This window comes from Larus michahellis, chromosome 5 (genome assembly GCF_964199755.1).
Source record: "Larus michahellis chromosome 5, bLarMic1.1, whole genome shotgun sequence".
In the NCBI taxonomy this organism is placed as follows: Eukaryota; Metazoa; Chordata; class Aves; order Charadriiformes; family Laridae; genus Larus; species Larus michahellis.
This window is the reverse complement of record NC_133900.1, coordinates 85,354,402-85,379,452: the sequence shown is the minus strand read 5'-3', so window position 1 is coordinate 85,379,452 and position 25,051 is coordinate 85,354,402. Positions and strand designations below refer to the sequence as shown.

The 25,051-nt window shown below is 39.8% G+C and overlaps 1 protein-coding gene across 1 annotated transcript in view; it reads right to left on the bottom strand.

The window, feature by feature from the left end:
- The window catches only part of GLRA3 (glycine receptor alpha 3), a 90,711-nt gene that overhangs the window by 19,718 nt on the left and 45,942 nt on the right, over nucleotides 1-25,051 (bottom strand). Inside the window, exons 4-6 of the mRNA XM_074588430.1 lie at nucleotides 23,163-23,386; nucleotides 20,139-20,221; nucleotides 7,948-8,085 (exon numbers count right to left, since the gene is read on the bottom strand). Of these exons, the coding sequence (XP_074444531.1) occupies nucleotides 7,948-8,085; nucleotides 20,139-20,221; nucleotides 23,163-23,386 (445 nt within the window). The remainder of the gene's footprint in view (nucleotides 1-7,947; nucleotides 8,086-20,138; nucleotides 20,222-23,162; nucleotides 23,387-25,051) is intronic.

Genomic DNA, 25,051 nt, shown 5'->3' with positions numbered 1-25,051 from the left:
GGTCCTATATTCTTCTTTCAAAACAAATTAGGAAGAACTAAGGAGTACCAAAATGGGTAATATATGTGTAATAGGAGTGTTGATAAACATTGGCTATTGCCTGTATGTTGTTTTTTTCTCCAGAGAAAGGTGGGATAAGACATCCAAGACTCTTTCCTGAGTACTCATGTGGGCTTGAATTATTACAGAGATCCCAGCCCAAAAATACTGTGGTCCTAAACAAGGAGCAGTAAACAATATATTAGCTCTGATGTGGATTATTTTTATATTGTTGCAAGGTTGCCAGGCTTGTCCGAGCTAAGGAGAGAGAGAGGAATAGCTCGGGACAAGAGAACTCTAACAAAATGAAAGGGATTCTGAATGGAAGGAGCACAAATGGAACATATTGTAACCACAGAAAAGGCGAGAAAAGGGATGGGATTATGAAGAGGCCAGAACCAGGACTGAGTGGTGTGTTGGAGGAATTATACTGAATGATTTCTGTGCTCGGCTTTTGTATTTTTGTAAACATCATTGGCCAAGGTAAAAAAACAAACAAAGAAACAAACAAAAAAAGTCAAAAAACCCACAACCAACCAAGAAAAAAAGAAAGTGAAGTGTGTCTCAAAGTGGCAAAATATCTTTGCTTAACGCCACAGAAAGTGGGAATGAGACTCCTGCCTTCATCTTAGGCCCAGTGGGTTCATGGACATGCCGGTCATATATCCATTGCTTCCCAGTGAAGACCACTGCGTTCCTCATCTGCTCTGTTCCAGTGTAGCACTGAAATATTGATTGAATACGTGGCAAGTCCCCAGGGAGAATGGTGGCTACCTGGGCAGTCTCTGCTCTCTGTTACTGCCCTGCTGACTCTTGGCTTCCTCACCAGTGGAAGGCAGCAGCTGGAGGTCATCCTCGACACTGGCCTGAGTGTGGAAGGGTTGATGTCAGCTTTTGCCCCTCCTGGGTGAGATCAGAACCACCTGCACAAACTTGGCTAATGAGGCAGAATGGAAAACAAAACATTTATACTAGCAGGTGGGAGTCTCAGCTTGGAGGCAGCCAGCAGTGGTGGTGTGGTTGTTTCCCAATCATCATCTTGAAGCCATTATCCAGCTCTCAGACCCCTTTCTCTTCCTCTATTCCACTTCAAATCCCAAGGCAGGTTAGCTGTGGATTAATCTATTTGACTGAATGCTTGAATGGATCAGAAGAGACATACCCATGAAGTCATCTCTGCTGGGGAAGCACAGAGACAAACAGCCAAGAGCATTTCTCTAATAATTCATTCACAGCGCGTGAAAGGTAAGCTCTCGTTCACTCTGATGCACACTGTAAGTGCCATGGAGAGGTGCCAGGAGGAGGATACGAAACCTTTGTGGTGTTGTGGTTTTGCTGAGGCTGAGTAAAAAATTAAGGCATGATACTAGTTTCAGCCCAGAGCTAAATATAGACATGCACCCAATCCATACAGTGGATGACTTTTGTGATGCAAAAGAAAGAGCAGCTGTTGAGGATATCCTAAAATATCAGCATTTTTTTTTCTTGAAACAGCGATGATGTTCTTTGTGCTTGTAAGTCTAACCTAGCCGGGGACTCAAGTGGGATAAGGGCACCGAAAGTGCTGCCTTGCTGAGTGCTGTACTTATGCTTTGGAAGTGAAGGTACTGGTATATATGCATGTGGTGGTGCATTTTTCTCTCTTACATGAGTTCTTTGGTAACAATATCAGATCTGCTGGGTTGTCCCAGTTTCTATACAATATCCACACTGAAACCAATATCACAGTGAAAAAAAAATGTATATTCCAGTCAGTCGATATGATTTTTCTTCCCCCTAAAAAGTATAAGTGGCTTTTCTTGCAAGTCAATGTCTAGGTCACATATTCTTTTTTTGGTTCTTGCGGCTGTGGCCAAGTGTGAGTAACACCATCCCTGGAAGGGTTCAAGGCCAGGTTGGATGGGGCTTGGAGCAACCTGGGCTGGTGGGAGGTGTCCCTGCCCAGGGCAGGGGGTGGGATTTAAGGTCCCTTCCAACCCAAACCAGTCTGTGATTCTATAATTTTCTACCTTAGCACACCTTCCCACCTCCAGGACCATGGCAGATGCTGTTCAAGCAGTGGGTTACGCAGCAGCAGCAGCGTGTGCATGGGATTAGAAGGCAGTGCCAGGACTAGGGATGTACAAAGGAAATCAAGATTAAGTAGTAGCTTTCAGGCCATAAGGGGTCCTTTTTTCAGTTTCATCTAGCTCACACTGCTCCAGAGGCAGTAGTTGGTAGAACTTAAATTTATTTATCCCTTTTTAGCAACCTTTAAGATATTCCTTGGAGGAAGCTTTTCTTACTGTACCCTTACAAAGTCGTGTTCATGTTTGCCATGAAGGCTGAGTAGCTGTTTCTGAAGTTTTCATAATGGAGAATCACCTTAGGAAATTGAACCAAGGAAATAGTGTGCCTGAGAAAGAATTAATAAATATAAGCGTAATAATAATTATTATTATTAATTCACAATAAAATTAAAAATTAATAACATAATAAAATATACAAAGACTAAGTATAAACAAACAAACAAAAAGTAACTAAGCATGCAGAGATTCAACCGTTAATCCATGCAGAATGTAGAGACATCTGCTGAAGGTGTTGGTTCTTGATACTGCTTTAGATCCTGGTAACTCATAGTCTGGCCTTATAAGAAAAGCCATTGGTAATGCTACTGTCTGATCTACTCTGAAATATTTTATGGATGTAGAGAGGACTTTGGACTAAAGATTATAGAGCTTAATGAAATTACATTAAACTATTTACAAATTAGTAAATTGTTAGTAAACTATTTACTTGTAAGGTAAGAATTTTATACTTGCTGAGTAGAGTACGGATCGAAGCTTAGGAAAATTGAACTAAACTAAGTTAAACAAACATGAATAAATCTTCATGGAGCCCTGCAGAGTATGTGTCTTAGATCTGGAAAGAGGATATTTTGTATTCCGATTCCAACACGTCTGTCATAATGGGTGTAGAGTACACAGCTCTGTTTTCACCAGAGACCGGTGACCAGCAGACAGGCAGCCCAGGGGCTAGAATGTTGCTAGCTATGGAGCTTTGCTAACAGCCCTGGGGCAATCGAGCTGTGATGATGGTCCTCTCCTCTAGCACTGCGTTTTCCCTTTGTAAAACTACTAGAGCCACATGTTTAAGCACTGAGAGACAGCAGGAAAGCAGAAAGGGAGAGTGAGACCACTTCAATGGCTAGGATATGCTCAGCCCAAATGGCTGACTTAAGTTCAGATCCCTTAATGCAATACAGAGCTTCTCCCATTTGTCTGTCTTCTGGAAATCCCTTTCTTAAGCAGCTCAATTCCTCCACTCCCCATAAAGATCCTAAGTGCTCAAGCTCAATGTGAGCTTGAAAATTGCATTAGGGTATTTATTCCTAGGTGCTATTCTGAACCTCTGCAGTCTTTACCTTAGTTAGACTTGTAAAAATCACCGTTCCCCATTTCACGTGGAAAAGATAACATACCGCAAAAGCTAGCTGAGACGCTTTATAGCAAGAAAAGTAAAGACAGTTCTCTCTTCTAAAAGAAAAAGTTAAAGAATCTTTTGAGACAAAACAATAAGTGGACTCAAGAAGCAGATTTTGTATGGATTGATGCAATGTGGCTATTGTGCACTTTGACTTTCACTGTTTTCTAATGATTAATACCTCGGATTCCCAGGTTCTCACTGAATAGTTGCTGTTGTAATGCTTTGAATATTCTTGTCTACTCTCTGTACCATTGTATGAAGGAAAAAAGGACCAATATTTGATCAAAACAAATGTCTATCCCAGGACAGCATACAATGAGGATAGTTTGTGAGAGGTGGTTAGATTGCTGCAACCTAATATGTTCTAACTGGGGGCCAGCAGAGGCTCCCCTTTGCTGTTATTTCCCAGTCCTTCCTTAGGGCTGGTTCTGGCACTCGCCTCGTCCCGCGTTGGGACACCTCGGTGCGCTGGGCAGCAGAAAGCCAGTCCTTTATCTGTGGGTGTCTTAGAGCCCCAGGCAGAAGGAGTTTTGATCAGTCTTGTCCTGAAACCAAATCATTCACCGTGTAATTAAGGCTTTTGTTAAGTGCCCTGCATATGTGAGCCTTACTGTTTTGGGTTATCTAGTGCACAGGATGGAATCACCCTGGCAAAAGCTGGTATTGCCTTTAGTGAGAGGGGAGGTAGTGGCTCCAGGTGTCCTCAGATAAACTGGAGTAATGAAAAAAAGCCACAAAATTGCAAATGGAAAGCTTTTTATTTTTAAAGTTATTAACGTTTAAAGAAATTTTCTGAGGACAATTTTATGTTCTAAAAGAAATAACTGTTTGGTTGAAAACATAGTCTCAGAACGCAATAAAACTGTATTGCTGTAAGAGGGATGACACAGACCACCAGCATTTTCTTTCTGCCTTCTGTTACGTGTTTTCTTTACACTCTGTGTCTGCGAAAATGAGACCACAATTAACCTCTCTTGGTGGAAAAGTTCAGCGTGTTACGTATCACGCTGCAATCACAATGGCAGGTAATTTTCACAGAGAGCACGAAGGAGAATGAAATATATATACTGACTTCTCCATGAGTCCGTTTTTCTTTCTCTCCTGTTTATGAGTCATTACCAGAATCACCACGAGGTGAGCAGTCTAGCTGGGTTTATATTGTTCAGGAAAAAGACTCCCTTTTTATTCCTCCTGGAATGTTACGCAGTCCTTTGAGAGACACTCTGCTTTACTTATTACTGAAATACAGTTAAATAGTTTCTGTCCTTTGGCCTTCCCATGATAAAACTTCTTAAATAAACAAGACACCATAAATTATGTGTGTGTGCAAAGCTGGTTATTTCAAGAGATCGTCTATAAAATTGATTACATATAAGTAAAGTTAGCTGAAATTATCTTCATACCTCTCTAAGAAGGAGATGGGGTAATAAAAAAGCACTTGGTAAGTGCAGTATCCAGACACTTCTTGCAATTTGCACTGAAATAAATTGGGATTTGAGTATATTTCGGTTGTGATGTGAAAACCTAGTTGCGTGCTGCACTGTGATAGCAAGGTCAGCGAGGGGAGAAGTAGAAACTAAGGAGAATCTGATAAGCAACATAAATAGCAAGGACATCTAGATGTAATGTCTCTACTTACAGGACAGCTGATGAATTTTTATTCAATGGATCTTTAAGGTAGAATGTTTAAATTTTGATAAGTGCAGGAGTGACAATCGAGTTCTCCTCTCCTGCAGAGAAAAATGCCCTGTTGGAGTCAGGCAGTGATGTTTTCTGTGTCTAAGGGTGGTCAAGTCCTCAGCTGGTCGCAGGCTCTGTTTTTCAAAGTGGTCCTTTTTTTGGTGAAGGAATGAGCAGCTTCAGAGACTTCACACCCATAGAATACCCGCTGGATAGAAAGTACAGTCTTCCTTTTCTGAGAAGTGGTCTATGAAAAAACCCTGAAAAAACCTGAAAAAACTTTAAAATCACTGCTGTCGAGTGGTTTAGGTGCTTGTCAAAACAAGTAGCGGTTTGAGTTCTTGTTGGCAGAGTAAGGCATCAAAGTTACGTCTCCTTTAATCACTATCACGCTGGCAATAAAATGACCCAGTAGAAGGCATTAAGTCAGTTGAAGGTAGGACCAAGAAGGGGTTCAATCTACAGGTGGTTAAGCAACTTGTTTGACCTCAGGGAGGAGTTAAAGGGATCATGAGAAAAGGTTGTGTATGGGATGGATGTGTTAGGAGGTCGAATGGGGAATGTGGAGTTAAGGAAGTGGGCTGTTCGTCGAGATCACAGATTTACCGTATTAAGGATACAGAGTTATCAGAAATGGTCCCGTATAGAACCTGGTAGAGAGTGTACCAACCACAGCTCCACTGTTTCCAGGACCTCTACATGCAATACTTTGAGCCAAAACCCATCAATAAGACACTTCTGAGCAGCATCGTTCAAGGGCAGGTTATCCATGGTGCAGGAGTAAAGCCAGAATTCAGAGTATTTCTGTTTGTGCCCGTTAGGCTGTGCTATTATGTATAAATTCATGCTATCATATATTGGGCTTTTTGCAGCTGTGATTGAAATTACCCGTGCTTGAAACCAAAATCGAGTGTTGCGTAAAAGCCCAGGGGAGCGACGATGTGGCAGAGGAAGTGAATGAGGACGCTGGAAAGCGAGACTGTCCTCGTAATGTGACTGGTTCTCATGTTGTGATTTTTCTGGTCCTTATGAGCCTACTTCATTTCCCAAATTTGTCACTGCGGATATGCCAGTGGACGCGAAAACACGAAAATGATCAGAGATGTTGTTGCGTCGTTTCAGAACACAAGACTTGATGAGCCATTATGCCGTGCTGCTGCTGAAACTGTTATGTCTCTATATTTAGAAGCAATTTGTTTTTCAAGCCGTGGTTGCAGAGATCCATTTTCAATTGGGCATGAAACACCGATGAGACACGCACTGATGAGTTTCCACGTACTGTCCTGAAGCTTCATGTTAATTTTTTTCCCAGGAAGACTTTTGGGTTATTTTTTCTGTTTTATGGGATGTTTCAGAAAAGCGTTCCATCTTGTGTTGCAACTAAATTTAAATTGAAAACTCTTCTTTGGTGACTTATTGCATACCAGCTACAGTTGCTTAGCATTCTTTTAAGGATCCTTTTAAACTAATCTCTCATAGGCCAGAGAAACAGGCTTTATTTCTGGTTTTGCAAAATGATTTTTTGTTTCTTGTGGAGTATCCTAAAGGGTATCTGTCTACGGTATCTCATAGCAGGAGCCTTAAGAAGGTGCGTTGCTGGTCACATATCCGAGTGACATAATGGAGGAAAAGAAACTCTTTAGTTGTTGTTGTCTTTTAATATAATGTTTAGGATTTTTTAGCCTACACATGGTAGTTAATAATACGTGGTTGTAACAAAGGAATTAAAGGCAATCCCACCCTCCTAGAAACCAAACCAACCCCCTCCTAATTTGATTAAGTTAACTTCATGCTGAAGACTTGAATAAAAAAAATAAATACTCTGGAGAAAATACTGTTATCTTGAAGAGGAGGCTGTGACAATAAATGTAGGCCTGCATGAGTCAGACTATCGTTTCTTTCTGCTTTGCCCTGCCAAAGTTCTTCCAGATTTGTACCTCTAATTTTGGAAGTCAGTGCAGGCCACCCTGCTGCAGCCTCGGGTGAGGATGTGCCTATGGTGGGTGCCGGCATCCAGGCTTCTGAGCTTTCTGTTTTAGTGGATAGGCTTGACTTTTGTGGACAAAACAAATGTCCCAATTCCTTTTTTAATTAGAGGCATGAACTTCAACCATCTTTTCAGGCCTGTGGGCTGCAGTCATGTTTTAGAGCACCCATTTGGACATTTTTCTCATTTGTATTTTCCTTCCCTGGAAATTCTCCTCATAAGTCCATCTAATTCCTCAAAACAGTGTTTGCAACATGAAGCCTAGCCAGCAGCAGTTGAGAACAGCCAAAGGATCACGTCATGCAAATTATACACCTGTTTATCACAGACTGGTTTGGGTGGGAAGGGACCTTAAAGCCCCCCCAGTGCCACCCCCTGCCCTGGGCAGGGACACCTCCCACCAGCCCAGGTTGCTCCAAGCCCCGTCCAACCTGGCCTTGAACCCCTCCAGGGATGGGGCAGCCACAGCTTCTCTGGGCACCCTGGGCCAGGGGCTCACCGCCCTCACAGCCAAGAATTTCTGCCTCACATCTCATCTCAGTCTCCCCTCTGTCAGTGGAAAACCCTTCCCCCTCATCCCACGGCTCCCCTCCCTGCTCCAGAGTCCCTCCCCAGCTTTCCTGTAGGCCCCCTGCGCATTATCCTGCACAACGCACCTCTACTTTTTAATCTTCTTGTGAGTTCAGTGAGAATATTTAAAAAAATTCCAAACAATTCTCCGAAATAACAATGAATGTTAAATGTCTTTCTGGTTTTAATCACTAATGCTTTACTACCTGTATTGTAGTGCTTGGTGCAGTAGCATAAATCCTTTTCTTCTTTCAACAGAAACTGTGGCAGGGTGAGACCTTCTGCTACTTGAACTGCTCCCTTTTCTTGCCATTCAAAAATGAGATCATTCATTGTGTATCCAACTGAAAAAGAAAAAAAACACATATGCAAATAAACTCTAAGTCAGCTGTGAACTTTGAAAAGCAGGGGCATACCAAATAGCGAATGTCATGAAAAGGAGATAAGACAGGGGGTCTGCTTGTACCTGTTAATCACAGACTGTTATCTGCCCTTCGATACCACACTGAACTGGAAAAAAAGCCAGTCTTATGCATCCTTTGTGACATCTTAGTAGTCAAGTAGTCTATTAACGGAATTAACAAAAGTATCAAAATGAGCTAAACATCCAACGCTGTGGGGGCTTGGGAACATCTGCCCCTCCCCAGCCCATGAAGGATAAAATAGGCCCTTCACGCTCAGATCTCTTCCTCCTTTTATTGGAGGTGAAACGGTGGATTGTCAAAGCTATGTTTATGGATTTACGTCAATTTGAATTGTTAGGTGCAAACTCTCCAAAGAAAACGAGGGATGAATATTTCTGCAGGAGTGAGATATTAGTTGAATTGAAAAAATACTTTTTTCTGAAACTGGTAGAGAACAAGAGAAAGCAATTGGTTGCAGTCTTCTCATATTAACTGACTGAGATGGATTATGAGATTAAAAGGCATTCAGTTTTAATATTCAGATTCATGCATTTATCCGTACCTCATGCATGTGTGTATAAGATTAAATAAAACAGCAAAAGGAATAGTAGAAGTACTGGTCAAGGGCCCTTTTCCCTTCTGTTTTCCTCTCTCAGGTGAATATTTGCACGGGAGATCATTGTGGAAAATAGCTCTAATTCCTCTGAATGTGTGATATATAAACTTTCCAGTATATCCCTGACATTTTATTCTATTTTTTTTCTGAATATATTTTCTTGGGTTATGACAACTGAAAAAAAAAAAAAAAAAAATCAACACTCCAAACCAAGCTTCCTGTTCTCATTCAGGTTTCATTAAGGCTTTCTCAGGATTTAGTATACTTGGACAAAGTGAGATTTTAAGATTGAAATCTAAAACTAGATAGCTTCTGTCATTGTAGTAGTTTGAACGACAAGGGTACAATTGAGCCACATAAAATAGCTTGAACAAGAAGGCAAAGGGTTTAATTTTTACATCTGAATTACACAGCTTTCATTCACCTATTTTACTTCTTTGCAATATTTCCTTTCTGCTTTAGTCCCGTGCTAATGAGCTGTTGAGGATACCTACTGATAACTGGAAATATCTTTTAATGTTTCAGTAACAAATTGCTGTTCAAAATATATTGTTCGGAACTTTCTAAGAGTATCTGCCTGCCCGCAAATAGTGAAATGTTGAGTTCCAGCGAAGGAAATAACCTCTTTGGGGTATGGGCATAAATCTTTCCCCTGTTATATTCAGTGACTTCATTACTCTTTGAATACATATATGAACGTTATTCAGTCATAATGCCCTGGTATGCTGACCTCAAATCTGAGGCACACTTCATCCGTTCTGATCTGTCTGTGTTGAATGAACTTAAAAGCTAAGAATCGGTGTCTATAAATTTAAAACTGTTTTCAACACCTCCCCTTGCTTCTGGATTCTTGATGTTTCCCTGGTGGAGTACCTTCACACAAGGTATTCAGGGGCGCTCAGCCTGACCGCTGCTTTCCTTTGGTATTTTGTTGGGGCTCTATGAATATGCTAAAAATGGGACCATACCCTTTTAAACAAGTATTTAATTAAGATCAGACGTTACTCAAGTCATTTCAAGCATAGATTAACTGTGCAAGGAAATGCTTATTTTTCTGTCTTATTGAATGCGTGACATTCTGTAAACACAGTCTCAAAATTCACTATTAAATGCCATAAACTATGAAAAATCAGAGCTATAGGTCCTATCAAACTTTGCATGAATTCAGACAAAAAGCAGTTGTGTGTAAAGCAGATTATCAGTTGAAGCATGTAGATTATGGCCAGAAGTGATATCTCCCGCGTAAAACTCATTGAACTGACAAGAAACAACTGCTGTGTCAAAATGTATTTCACTAAATCAGATTCATTCATCTCTAATGCATGCTTTTAATTTTGATTATCTACCCTGCCCGCTAATTCTTTTGTAGTGCAATCTATTAAAATCTATGTAGTGTTAAGGGATATGGTGTAAGGGAGAACTTTGTAGAGTGGAGTTGATGGTTGGACTTGATGGTCTTTTCCAACCTAAATGATTCTATGATAAAAACAATAGCGGTGTATGCAAAATGCTGATGTAGTCATTCATTTTTATCATGTTTACATTTTAAATACCTAAATATAGCTTTAGCTTGATTCAATACTCTGACTTCAGTTTTGTAAGTCAGCATCATAGTTATAAAGTAAATGTGTCTTAAAATATAGAGGAGCTTAATAGAGATGTGAGTTTGTTATACCAAAAGAATTTAAATTAGTATACTCTATATCACATTTCCACTAGTTATGTTAAATTAAATCAATTTAAGTGAAATGTCTATTAAAATTAAGGCCCTTTATTAAATGTGACATACATAGTCCAATCAAACGTGCGCGTTGAATTAGGGGGCTAAGAGCACAGCAAGTATCAAAAGTGTAGGGAGCTTTGGTAAAGAAAATTTGAAAGCCTCAAGGGCAGAGTGTTCTTTTTTTATTTTTATATTTAGGATCCTAGAATCGCTAATCATAGAAGACTACAGTGTTAGAATTTTGCGGATAACTTTAAAATTCTGATACCGCTGCCTGAGTTCAATGGGACTGCACAGCCCTTTCCTGAATATGTGTTGCAGTCTGAGCCCTACATTTGTGAAATGGAAATGATTAGATGCTGCAAGAAAGAAGATTTGAAATACACTGTGTATATTTTCCAATTGGCCTATGTGATAAAATACCAGAGCAGCTGTATTCCATGATGCGGTTATTCCCACTAAAGAACTGTTACACCCTCAGATCACCTTCTTGGCAAACTCTGGGCTTGAAATGCCTTTATTCTTGTAAGAACTGCACTGAAATATGTAGTAGTTATAAAGAACAAGACATTTCTCTTTACGGATTCTAAGGGATAAGGAAGACACCGGTGTCTTTATTGTGCTGTTAGGTCCATAAATACTGAATCCACAGAAACTACTTGGCCCAATCTAGGACCCTGAGTTTGAGGAAGTAGAGGAACCAATTCACAACAACATCCTAGAATGAGGAATCCCATCCCTTGTAGCTTTTCAAGTTCAAATTCACACCTATAGAAGCCCTCTCTGCCCGATGATACCTGTTTCTAGGTTCTCCTCCTTACATTTGATTGCCACAGAAGCCCGTGCCAAATGTTAATGGGCTGATGAGTTTTGCAGTGTATTTATATTTTTTTAGATTTTCAAAAATAGCAGAGACAACACTTAATCACATTTCCTAAGCTTCTAACGTTTCTATCAGCAGGGCACTGTATTTTGTCTAGGAAAATTATTTCAGTGGCCTTCTACTCAACTCTGAGAATGTAGAAAGAGATGACCCAAAGCCAAATCAGAAGAGTGTTTTTATCAATTACACGTAACCTTAAATATTTATTAACTCTGCTTATAGAGGTACGGCGCTTATTCTGTAGTGGACGTAAGTGCTTAGCTCTTCAATCCTGACTTCTTCTTGGATAAGATGTAAGATTGTTTCTCCCTCTGCTTTGCTTTCATTATATTCTGCTTTCCATGGGAAACGTGGTGTGTGTGCCTGAAGGGAGTCCCAGTCTATGTCCGGGAAAAAATACCCTGTGAATCTATTTCTGAGCACGCCTGCCTTCCAGGGTAAATTTTTGCTACGTAATGGTTATTCCTATTTGTAAATTCTTGCTGTTCACTCTTACTATATGGTCTCTCTTGTTGCTGCTTTGTGAGCAGAAGAGAAATATCTCTTATTTGCATTTGCTGCAGCCCAGCATGATACTCAGTCTCTCGCTAAAAAGGAATTTTTCTTTTTTGACTATGAGGTGGGTTTGGTGACTATTATAAATTGCTGCCAGACACTTTTATTACTGGTGATTGGGAAATGCAGTCTTATGAAGGAAAGTCCTAGTGGTTACTTTTTAGTGTTGAAAAAAGGACAGTCAGTTCACTGGCCTGGTTAGTATACGAGGGAGCAGCTCACTCTTTCATTCATGGTAGAAAAAGTGACCCCTTAATACTACAGAAATAGCTGAAAGCAATGGAAGCTACCCCTCTGTAGTGGTCTGCAGGACCAAGCCAACCTCAACTAAATCAGATGGATTAGTAAGGACTTCTGTCGCTGAAATGTGGTGTACCAGGGTTTGGGTTTGCAGGGCATAAATGCTTGACGGTTGAGAAAGGAAGCAGAGATGCCAAATTTTGTGTGTTACAGGATGTAAACCAGCTGCTGTGGCTGAAGCAGAGAGCAGTTTGCAATGTATTTGTTGTCTGGCTACGGTCCAGGTGTTTTCTCTTCCTTAATTCTATAAAGATACTACTAATCATACAAAATCTAAGCAGTGTCATTGTAGAACTGGAAAGAAAGGACAGAAAAACCACATTGTTATGTTGAACAGCGGTATTGCGACGTTACGAGACTGGTTAAGCTGCATTAATACTGCCTCTATTAACCCGAAGTCTGAGGTCTTGCACATCTGTAATGCAAAAGCAGATGATAAATTGTTGGTAATTATATGTCAAGGCTATCATCCCAGGAGGAGGAGGTTGCCAGAGGGAGTATTTCTCAGGAAAAATGTGTGTGTGCATGGCACAGTAGCCTCTCAGCAAAATCTCTCTTTAAAGAGACAACTCATTTTTAGGAGCCTGAAGTCATTGCAGGTAATTAGCTAGTGAAGCATGTGCTGGCAGACTGAGACCTCCGCCTGAGATGAATACGAGGAACTGGCAAAATAAGTAGAATTTAGAATTAACTGGCAGTGTAGAGGGGCTGAAACAATTGGGGAAGTTGGGTTTGGCCTGCAGAAGTTTTTCTTTAGAAAAATGGTCCATCACAGAGCTGGTGATAATGGTGAAAAAATGAAAGTAAAACTCTGTGATCACACTTACGGAGAGAGGAGGTGGAAAAAATTAGGCATTGGATGAGGAGTGGTTGTCAGGACTCATGCTTGGAACAGTTGATGCAGGGTTTTGAATGTCTGGATATCAAATAAAATGAAACTATAGTGATAGACTGTTTAATTGATCTAATCTATGCAAAACTCTTTGGCAATAGGTGGACAAAACAGACATATAAACTCTAGCCTTTAGACAGTGCTGAAAATTGTCTGGCTAGAATGAATAATTTCAGCATGTTCAATTAAAGGTTGCAGGAAAAATTTCAGGGAAAAAGAATGTGAGCCTTCTGAAATATTTCTAAGTAGCAACGGCAACTACAGTGTCTGGAAAAGAGAAACCCAAACTTTTCCCTTGGTCTCGCTCATCTTTCCCAGAAAATCTTATCTTTTCAAAAATGGTGTTGACAAGTTGTTATCAACACCCACATGAGGTCCCTGAAAGAAAAAAAAAAAAAAAAGATTGTATCCGTGGATTTTTTTTTTTTAAAACAGTCATTAATCTTAGTAATAAATATAACCTTTTCATTAATCCAATTTTGAAAATATAGGAACAAAATCCACTGTAAATGAATAGGGTTCTACAAAACCCACATCAGTCCTCATGACTCTCTAGAACTTATTGGAACCAAGCTATTGATATCAGTTTTATACATGCATGCTAAGTGTATGAAGATTTTGTTTTAGCTAATTCAGTATCAGCTGTAGGCATTAGAAGCCCATAATCTCATAGGCAGAACTGTGGGCATCCAACAAGTTTGTCCTGAAGAATTATTGAAGTGTCTTTTAAGTGTTAAGATCTCTTCTTCAGGCTGTCCAAGGACTACACCATTACAGAAAAACAAAGTTTGTTATTCAGGGCAAGCAATTCCCCTGTACCCTCAGAGATGGCACACTTTTGAACCACAATTGCCTCCACAATTCCAAGAGATCCTCTTTTTTCACTGCAGCTTGAAAGTCTTATTTGCTGAGTTCTTTCCTTTTAACCACCCTTACAGTACCATTCCAAGCCGTGAAAGATAGTTTTTGAGCAATCTTGTGATCCAGCTGAATGCCAATATATCTTGTAAATTTTCTACATGGCACTGGCCCAGGTTGCCCAGAGAGGCGGTGGAGGCCCCATCCCTGGAGACATTCAAGGCCAGGCTGGATGAGGCTCTGAGCAACCTGATCTAGTTGAAGATGTCCCTGCTGACTGCAGGGGGGTTGGACTAGATGACCTTTAGAGGTCCCTTCCAACCCAACACAGTCAATGATTCTACTCATTCAGTTTTATTCCAGGAAGGCCGTGCTTCCCTTGTGTCATTTAACGCTATCTACAGGCATATTAAAACCTGACTCTTTTCCTCTTGTTCAATAAACAAAGACATGAATGGCATGAAACAACTGAGCTGAATATCTAGCATTTTTGTACAAGAGAGTTTGGTTCGACAAAGAATTTCTTTTATAGTTCTTTTAATTCCAGTGATTTACCTAAATTCTGTTCTAATTTCTTAAATGTTTAGTAAGGTACAAGTCCAAGAGTAACATTGGACTTATTCATCAAACCGAGCTGTTCTTTAGGTATCCAGCCGAGGCAAGGACTACAGTCATGATGACTAGAGTTATTTCACTATCCCTCTGTTACGCATCCCAACAGTGTCCCTCCAGGGCAGGCTGCCTGCACGTTACTGGTCTTAGAACATGGCAGAGGTTTGAATTGTGCCCTAAATTCCAAGCAACATAACAGGGGGAAGTTCTGACAGAGCTAACCAATCTGGTTTTTGGCTTGAGGTTAGAATAAATTCTTCTAATATACATTACATACTAAAAATATTAGCTTCAGAAATGAACTGTGATGCATTTCAAGGCTAAGTTTATGCGGAGGTCCAAGAAAGCGGGATTTTATTCTATGTACTTCTGAGCCGCTTTGCAAAGGCTCTGCCCCTTGCACTGGCCTCTAAGTCTTTCTGATGGAATCTCTCCCTTGGGAGTTACAGGTTTATCCTTCTTAGCCTGAATTTCAGAGACGAATAACATCTTGGGCCCAGCCTGCTACCACATCCCTCAAACCTAATATTCCTTGCTGAAGCCTATAGATTTTCAGCTGTCGTTTTTATATGAGTTTCTGTGGGTTCAGCAGCAGCTGTGCAGTTATTGCCGCCCTTTCCTCCGGCGTTGGTCGGGAGCTGAAGACCAGAAACGTCTACCTCTTCGTATCTGTGTGTCAGGTCTCACTTCAGACAGGCAGGGTGGGCTGAGTACCCGTCTGCGGAGTAGAAACCGTAGGATGGGTTGTTGATAATCTTTGTGCTACTGAAATGGAAAAGAGGGATGGTTTCCACACGTTCCGGCACAGGTGGGCATTGACCCAGTGTGTCCGTAATTTCTGCCACTCAGGTGGACACTAGAGGTTCTCTGGCAGATAAGGAATACACTGCAGTCCCGCTATCTTTCTGATGGTGTCTTTGCGCTGCTGTGGGAAGGGAACAACGCGCACATCATTTTCGGTAGTGCAGTAGCCTGTACTGCCGAAGCCGGTTTACAGATGCCCCCATTGGCACAATCTCCAATTTAGAGACCGGAAGAAAGAAATTATATTCTTCAGGTAACAGCATCATGTAGTACCGAGTGAACTTTCTCTAAAAATCCAAAAGATCAGAGCATGATTGCTCGGAAAGACTAAAAAGCCTCCATAAATCAGAAGGGGGAAAAAAAAAGCCTTTGTTTAATTCATTAAGAGAGACAGTATGCATAAAAATAAAATTATGATGTGAACAGGTGCTTTCTCCCTTACATATATTCTTCTTTCATAACTGAGTTAGTCTTTGAAAATTCAGGAATATTGAATGTCACATAAAGTTATAATTGTGATAGATGAATAAAGGAATGCTGAGAGATAAAAGTGAAACTTAAAAAAGGGACAGACAACAAGCTCTAGCACATGAAAGAAAAATTTTTCTTTCCTGGGAGACAGGCTGCAGAAATAAATATGTATCTAGCTGACATTTCTTTGTATCTTATTCAAGCAGAATAAAACTAAAATTATCTCACATGCCCATAGGCTGCCCTGGTGTAAGGCATAGAAATGTAGAAGGGATTATTTCATATGTGCATTTTCATTTGCTTCCTTTCTAAGATACAAAAGCAGCTCATTCTAGTTGCTGAGAAATCATTTGGTAAAATAAATCCTTTAAAAATAGAAGGCATTTCCACTTAAATATTTTTCAGACGCTTCATGATGTAAGTGAAGTACTTTAACCAGAGGCAAATCCAGCTGCTTAGACTGACCTTGGAAAAAACTTTACACGAGGTGGCTAAAAATAAAAATATCATTTGGGAAGAAAAGCTATACATGAATTTTCCTCTTAGATCTTTCTACGCTGGAGCAACAGTATCAATATTAAAGGAAAGGATCTAGTACTAAACAAAATTGTTATTTTATAGCAGAGGTAAAAATCTATGATCTGTCCTTTATAAGTAACTGTCGGCCTTTCTTACAACCTGGTGGTAAGATGAGTGAGAAAAAGATGAGCGATTTGGTAGAAACAGTCTAATTTGCTTAGCGACACATGCAGGAGCAAGGCTTGAAGACCAGATACTGTGAGAGAAATGTGCCTTGTGAATTCATAATTGTACAACGTCCTACCCAACTTGGCTCTCAGAGGAGAAACCAGCAATGACGATGCCTTTCAAAAGGAACACCTGGAAGCGTGGCTGCTGCTGTTTTGCTCCTCCAACCACTCTGGGCTTTGTAACACAGCCTGATGAGCAGATCGTTTACTCAGGACATGAGAGGACTGTCTTCTCAGTTAGGAAGCCCCACGTCTTCCACTTCCCCAGACGGCGCATTAGCCACTAGGGTTGGTACTTTGGTCCCCCTGTTTAGGTTGTCTCACTGGGCACCAAGAAATGCGGGCTGGCCAGCCACAGCAGAGTGTGGCACTGTGGCCTAGAAATTAGAGCTGCTTGGATGGATCCAGGGTCTCGGGGTTATGTCAGTTCTTACCTCAGGACATTTGATATGAACCCTGGGAAAATGCTAAATGCACCCGTCCTCCTTTTTTCTTCTATAATTCTGAAGAGAACTGGATGCCTGTTCTTAGCCAAAGACTCTGGAATTTGGATGTTTCTCCTCACCTTTTCTTAAGTTTTGGAAACTGGTTGGAGTTCAGACTCACAGAAAACTTTTTTTTTTTTTTTTTTTTGCCTAGTTACTCTCCTATCCAGCTTGTAGACATTTTTTGTGACTCTTCCAAGGTGTCTATTTCCCTTCCTGTTCGTCCTGTATAGAGAAACTGGGGTTGGGCAGGTGCGTTCCTGCTCTTGAAGGTCTGGGAGCTTGGAGTTCATGTCACTACTCCTCTCTTCTTTGGATCTGTCCCAGAGAAATTCCTTATGGTTTCAGGGAACTGCTGTCATGTTCTTGCAAACCCAACTAGTTATTCTGCCATCAGACGCGTAGGTCTGGCCAGAACTGCAAAATTTTCTGCCTCAGGCCAGAAACTTTGCCCATCGTCTCTATTTTTCAATGCCTGGAGTTACAGGTAAAATAGAATTAAACAAGGCGATCTGGGTAAAGCTTTATTACTTGTAATTTCCTTATGAAATCAGATTTGATCTTTCTCTCCAACTAGGAGATTTTGAAGTGCTCATTTGTATTTTGTTCAGCTCCTCTTTTGTGAGCATTGCCTCTCTCCGCTCTGCGGATGTGCAGCAGGGAATTTACTCTCACTGAACAGAATGATTAAAAACAAGACTTCAGTGAAAAATGTTCTGCTGGAAAATGCAGTAGAACATCTACAGTGTTATTCAACCGATAAGTGTTGGTTCCCTACGGTGCGGTTTGTGGGAACTGTGAGCTCCTGCTGGGTTTCTCTACAGCAAGAGAGACGCCTGTTTGTTCAGGAGCACTCAGTTGTCGTGTGACCTGTCCTCGCAAGGGCTAGAGAAGAGAGGAAACATAAAGCTGAGTTTTATGAAGTTGTTAAAGCAACAATTTCATAACTTTTTAAACACTTTTTAAAAAGAAAATAATTATACCTTTTGCTTGTTCAAACAATATGATACTTTCTGTTTGAAGAATAATTGTATATAGTGAATATACCTGCCATCTGGATGTACTCTGATACGACTGCCTCGTATTTAGTCACAATAATTATAAAGGTGACATAGGTTATTAGTAGGATTATGGGGTTTTTTTACTTAAATGATGAATGTATAATATTGCCCTAAATTCCTTGACATTTGCAGCAAATAACTACCTCTCGGTTTTAGTCAGGAAAATTTCTGCTGTCAGATTCAGCCATTAAAAGCCCACTTTATAATATTACCATCTGTCCGCTGTAATGAAAGATAGACCTGGCTTTCATATCCACCCTGCAATTTTTTGTAAAAGCCTACCATTACCCTTACAACCACCAGCTCTCACGTACTGACTGACAGATAATTACCTCCCCTTTCTCTTAGATGCTACTTCTCTTCAGTAAAAGAAGAAAGAAACCAAGAAATACTTTAATCAAATTATGTGTGTTGTGTTTCTGACCTGTAAGATATTTCAGATAATCCAGTATTTTCATTCTATATGCAGAAAATTATTTTATGAAATATTTTACTCATTGGTCCTAAAACTGTAAATATAGATATGACATTAAGACGGATTCTTATAATTTATCTGTTTTTTCTCTGTCATGAATTGTCACAAACTTGATTGCTGGAATCTTTCAAAGAATGCTTTACTTTATTTTATTTTTATTCTTCGCATCATTAGGAGGATCTTTCTGCTAGGAATCTTTTCCAAAGCCCCCTCATTTTAAGGGGAAAAGGGAATTCCCAAATACTTCGTATCACAAGGTCTTTCTGTGTGCGTGCCTTGAAATGGCAAAGCTGCTGGATGCTGCCCATCTTCTTCTATGTTCTAAGACAGGCATCAATGGAGACAAGTACAGTATATGATGGGTTGCCAATTCGCTTTCACGTAAAGAATATTGCTGTTAACTGAAAGATAATTCTGCAAAACCTGCCTTGTCTAAGCTGGTTTTACCTTCCCCTCTGCTCTCCTCAGGATATTGGTGTATAACGCAGATAGGGCTTTATGAAGAGATTATTTAAAACACATGGGGTTGTAATTTCGCTTTTTCCATTTAAATTCTAGTGTAACACCATGTTTGGTCAAATTGTTAGACCTTCTCTGTGCTAGAAAGCTATCAGATCTTTTTTTCTTTCTGTGTTTTGCTGGGTGTTTTCAATGTCAAGCTATCTGGGCAACTATAAATTCCTTTACATCCGGAGTCTTTGGAAGATGCTACAAATTTTTCCAGTGTTATGGTTGATGACCCGATAATGATCGCATTTTATCCTTAGCTAGATGATGCCTTGTGTAGATGACTTCCTCCTCATAACGCAAGGGCTGTACAGCCCTTCCCAAGATTTTCTGCGTTTTTTTCCACTGAAAGTGGAAAAAAGTGCCGCCCCAGTTGAGGGGGTGAGGACTGTGTAAGTGGCGTACCCTATGTAGAGATATCTAACTTCTATGGTTCTCCCTTGTAGTAAGTAAACTCTTTCCCTAATCCCTGTTAGGGTGATTAGGTAAAAGCTACAGGTACATGTCTATAACATGTAGGCAGGAATATGGAGAGCAGGGACTCAGTGGGTATCATCTCACTTCCAGCTTTTAGGTACACCGAGTTATTACCAATTTCAGGATATTCATATAAATCACTTCCTTAAATTATTCTCATGTTTCTTTTATGCTGTCCCAAACTACTGTCCCCCTGTATGTGTGAACACAGGGAAGACTTAATGGTGAATCCCAGTATTAATAAATTTTCCATAAAGGTAAACTGGCACTGGCTACTTAAGTTTAGCTGTAACTTTAGATTTATGCAAACCTTGATTTTTTTTTTTTTTTTTTTCAGTACAAGAAAGGACGGAAGATTCTTTTCCTTTGAAAAACCACGTATATTTCACAGATTCTCTTGATAAAATAGAGGATTCTTTTTCAAAAATTTGTTCTTCTGCCACTGCAAGGAGTCTTCCTATCTCCTGCATAGCTGCTGCAATCCCGACAAAAGCATTTATAGGATAATACATTACGCAAACTTACAGCTTTCCAGCTGCATTATACATGTTTGCACATCCATTGGGAAATTTTTGAGATCCATCGGACAGGACAGTATTAAAGTCAATCTGAAAGAACACAAAAAAAGTATTAAAAAATATACCACAAAAATGCCATAGAACCGCACAGGAAGAATGCATGAAAACACCGGAAGTCAGTGTTCCGGTGAACAGTCTAGAAATAGAAGAAAATACATTTTTTTCCTTAGAAAGCTCTCAATAGGGATGTATATTAGCTGAACTCATTTCACTCACTTGGCCTAGTATGACAATGTGGAAAAAAATTATTAAAGACTTTCAGAAAAACAAATTTTTCAGTAGGTTTGCCTAACTTTATGAGAAGTCTAAAGGAATGCAACAACAGCATGCTTTCTGGTGCTATAGCAGAACTATTGTACTGTTAGAGTATTTCAAATCCTTCACATAAAATTTACCCAGATTTGCAAGAATCTCATAACAGATGTCAGCTGCAAATCATGGTGGCAAGGTAATTTATGTGTTATTGTCCTAAAATAAGGTGCTCAAATTGTCAACACAAAGGTTTAAGATAACATTTTCTGATACTGATGGTAGACTGAAATACACCCGTAATTTTGAACTGCAGCTGTGTTTCACATTAGTCCTGATACTTCCTGTGAAATCCTTTGCAACCTATAGGCAGAAAAAGTATTTTTACATTTTATATCAATACAATAACTTATCTTTAGGGTGATATTTTTCAGAGGAATGAGAAACAAGAATATAAGAAGTAAAGGCACATGTTTTCCCTCGTGGCCATGTTCAGGTACCCATTCACCATTCAGGGTCACGACTGTACCTTTCTTCTTGCCAGAAAATAGCTTGCATGAAAACGCTTCCCTATATTCATCGATCAGTTCAGTTGATAGAATGTTCCCCAAAAACCCGAGGGGCTTGAGTTCAATTCCTTACACATATGGCTTTTCTAGAACAGCAATGCTCTAATCCTCCTTTCTTAAACCCATTCCCCTGGTTTTGGTGTTTTGGCTAAAGGGCAGGAGGTGCCAAGTATGGCTGTATAGTTCTTTTACCCTATTTTTTTCTCCTCTCCAAAACTTCTTGGTTCTTTGCTATAACTTCTGTTTAGCCTACCAGTGAATGAGCTGCAGAGGGAAAGTCCGAGGAGGGGCCTCAGACTCAGGCCCTATTCCCATGCTACCAAAAATGATTCCAAATGCAAAATCTGACTAGTAGGTTAGTAACACGGCAAGTCGTTTCAGAGAAGTGGCACCTGGACTTTACTTTGTGCTTCAGTAAATATTTTAGTATTTTATTAATTAAGTATTCATTGAATCAGAAACTGGAACCTTCTCGTTATTTTCTTGTCTGAATTGTTCAACACAATTGGGGAAGGAGGAGACATTGGGGAATGAAAGGAAAAAGCAAATTTATAACTCTTTTTTTTTTTTTTTTTTTTTAATATCAGCACATTAGCAATTAGCATGTCTCCCCTGACTCAAATTCACATAACAACTAGATGCCAATTATATGATTTTAGATGTTTCCGAAATTGTAATAGTTCTTAATTACATCATGGCAACACAAACTTTCTAGCTCTACACGAAACACAGGAGCTACGCGGCATCTGCTTTCATCACAATCAATGTTTGCTTTTATAGATTAATATTATAATATTTCTGATGTTTGGTTTTTTTCCCCCATTGATGTGGCCGTGAACTTTGAATTCTGTTGAAGCTGCAACTCAAACTTGCTGCAGTTTGGTGGTGCCTACACTCTGTACATACCTGGAGGGAGTAGGGCGAGGAGGAGGAGTTACTTGGTTAGAGTGGGACAACCACCAGTGCCTCTCGGGGTGACTCGGACAGTCTGGAGAGAATCGATTTAGATTTGCTTTCTACTTGGGTCCGCAGAAGGAACCCTTTTTACCTGCTTTCCATCTGTTTCAAGTGACAGAATGTGTGTTGTGACACTGAAGAGTGATTATGTTCCCAGATGGGCAGAGTAACCTCCTGTTGGATACGAAATGCTTATAGGAATTTTAACCCAACGCTTTCTCCCTGTGTAAGCTCGGCAAGACGCTGCCCACTTGCAGTGGAAGGAGGGAGGAAGGGGACTCCCTTGCCACTGATACATCCACACAACTCACAAATATTTTCTTTTTCTCTTAGTATAAAAACTGTTTTACGGATTCCTGATGCTTCTTCAAAAAGTCCGATTACCCATTAATGCGGTGTCGTAACGGCATGCAAAGCAAAACACTAAGTGGGCAGGAGGTGTATTTATTTTGAAAATTGTAACAGTTTGCACAAATATGTCGCTGTATTAATACCAAATCTAATGGGGCATTACTATACTTACATGCAATGTGTTTCTCATTAGGTCAGTTTTTTAAAGGTAGTGGTAAAGTGCCTACAGATGTCTGTATTGATAAAAGGAAAGTGAGGAGAAAAGAATTAAGATAACTAGATTCTGTCAATACTTATGATTGCTGCTTACAGCTTTTTAAACCTTTTCAAAAGCTTATTTTTCACTTTTCTCTCCATCTCCAGCAGTAAGTGAACTGTGTTTTAAATGTCGTGCTTGCTCAAAGAGGTCATGTTTTCACGTTGAAGTGCAACTGCAATATCCAAATAGGTGAAAAAGAAATAATGTTGGGTTGCCGTGACATGGGAGGCTACAGCATGTGAAACTCATACATAGGCCAGTTTAGGTTATAACTAGATTATAATACTCCAGGATTATTTACTCTGTCCTTGCTCCTCTAGGCTCAGTATCTGTACTTCAGAATGGGAAATATACTTTTATTATTTTTACTGTGTGCATGCCTAATGAGGGATCATTTTTATTTTAGTATTAACAATGATCAGGAACGATGATAAAGTTCTTTATTCAAAACTCACTGCTTTAGTGGTAGTTCTGCACGACTAGCAACTGAAGATACCCGTTAGCAATTCTTAGGTACAATTTTGAGCTTCTGAATGAAAAAAAATTGTATTGAAAAATGAAAAAAACCTTTTGATTAGAGACTCACCTGATGGAATAAAGTACATTTCCATTTTTGAAAATTCGCAACAACTTATTATCTGTCGTAACTTCATGAAAGTTGGCACCTTTTTCATTAGCGAAGAACAAATCAGGTTTCCAAATTGAATCCAGCATGGATGGATCTAAGTCTAGAGAGTCATCTGGATATTCGCTGTACGCGAGGCGTGGATCATTCCAATTCTGACGGAGAAAGATGTTCACTCGGTAATCCTGCATGAAAGAGAAAACAAGCAAAGCTTTATCAAGCATAGGGATTTAGCTTTTATTTCATTTCTTAGCCATGTAATCCCCTGTCCATCTGTGGATGACAAAAGAATTACTTAGCTGAATGCCAGCATGATACCTATTTGTATCAGTGGGGACACGATGGATAAGAATAAAGATGCATTTCAGGGTAATTGAAAAAGTCCCAAGCTAAGGAAATCCAGCCTCCACGTACAGTTCATATAACTTCATACAACTCTACCCCTACAGCACCTTTGTCTTGAAATCAAAATGAGAGAAGCAATAAAAAGAGTTTTACGGAGTTACCTTTTTCCACCCGGCTCCTGGCGGGGACGTTCCCACTTCCCTCTCTTAGGCAGTGAGAAGCTGTCCCACTGTAAGAGAAGTTAAATTCGTTTCTTCTTTCTCTCTCTAATCCTTACATATTTTAGACCCATCGCTTAGACTTCCTGTGCCTCAGGAAAATTTTTGAGCCATAACTTGCCATACAGCCGTCTGAGAAGGACACATGTTCCTCCTCTGCTTAAACATGGTGGAGATCATACGAGTCCTTACAAAAAATTAGCTTAGGTACAAGTGGAGTCACCTGAATTCCTACAGACAGCCCTGTCTTAATCAAGGGGGCTTTTACAGAAAAGATGAGTGGAGGACTTCAAACTTCTGGAAGTCATTTTGGAGTTGGACATTTTCCTTATCAGAGAAAATGTCGTATTTATGGCTGCACACTTTCTTAAAAATTTACCACTCTGAAAGATTAAAATATTTGTTTTTAAATAAAAGTATTAGCATCTCATTACATTATGTCTAGAACTGAGAGAACTGAGCATAAGGACATAGGGACTATGCTTTTATTGGCCGTAATACAATTTTCCTCATTCTTTACACTACTGCACTAATGGAAGAAGATAAAAATAAAATAGAAAGACAGACATGTTAGGTGCAGAGGGGAAATGGGAGCTGATTATCAGAGCTTACGTGACATTTCTGAATGTAGTAGCAGTAAATAACCACTTTTTATTGTTATAAAAGACAATGAAAATTCATTTTAAAAAGGAAACTTTTTTGAGTCAGAACAGGAAAAAAGGTGTTCAAGACTGAGCAATACGATTTGGCCAATAACTGTGCATTGCAGTTATTAGTGGTTAGAATAACTAGTTAAAACCCCACTGGTGTAGAAATTGTGGGTACTGTTAAAATTCCAGTGTCCTATCAATATTTGCTCTTATGAAACTTGGAACATGCGGCCATACGGTTGTGAGGATCATGCCAACAGACAGAAAAAAGGACAACAGGAGCCTCAATATTCAACATTTACTCATGCAAAATGGTTTTTTATACCTTCAGCATTCTGCTGTTTTGGTCAATTTAGGGTAGCCAAACAGCCTAAAAACATGTTTACCAAGCATTTGTTGGTTGATAATCAGAAAATACTGCATATCATATAGAGAAAGTCCCAGCAGATGTTTTTTTTATTAATGTAACCTTATAAATTTTAAAGACAAAACCAGTAAGTGGAAAACTACACCTGGAGAAGGAAATTAATTCAGATTTTTGTTTTCAGCAGGCATGAAAAAGGCTGCCTGGCCAAATGGAAGCACGTAACATTAAACGCCAGGTGGAAAGAGCATAGGATTTCCTAATAAATTGGGG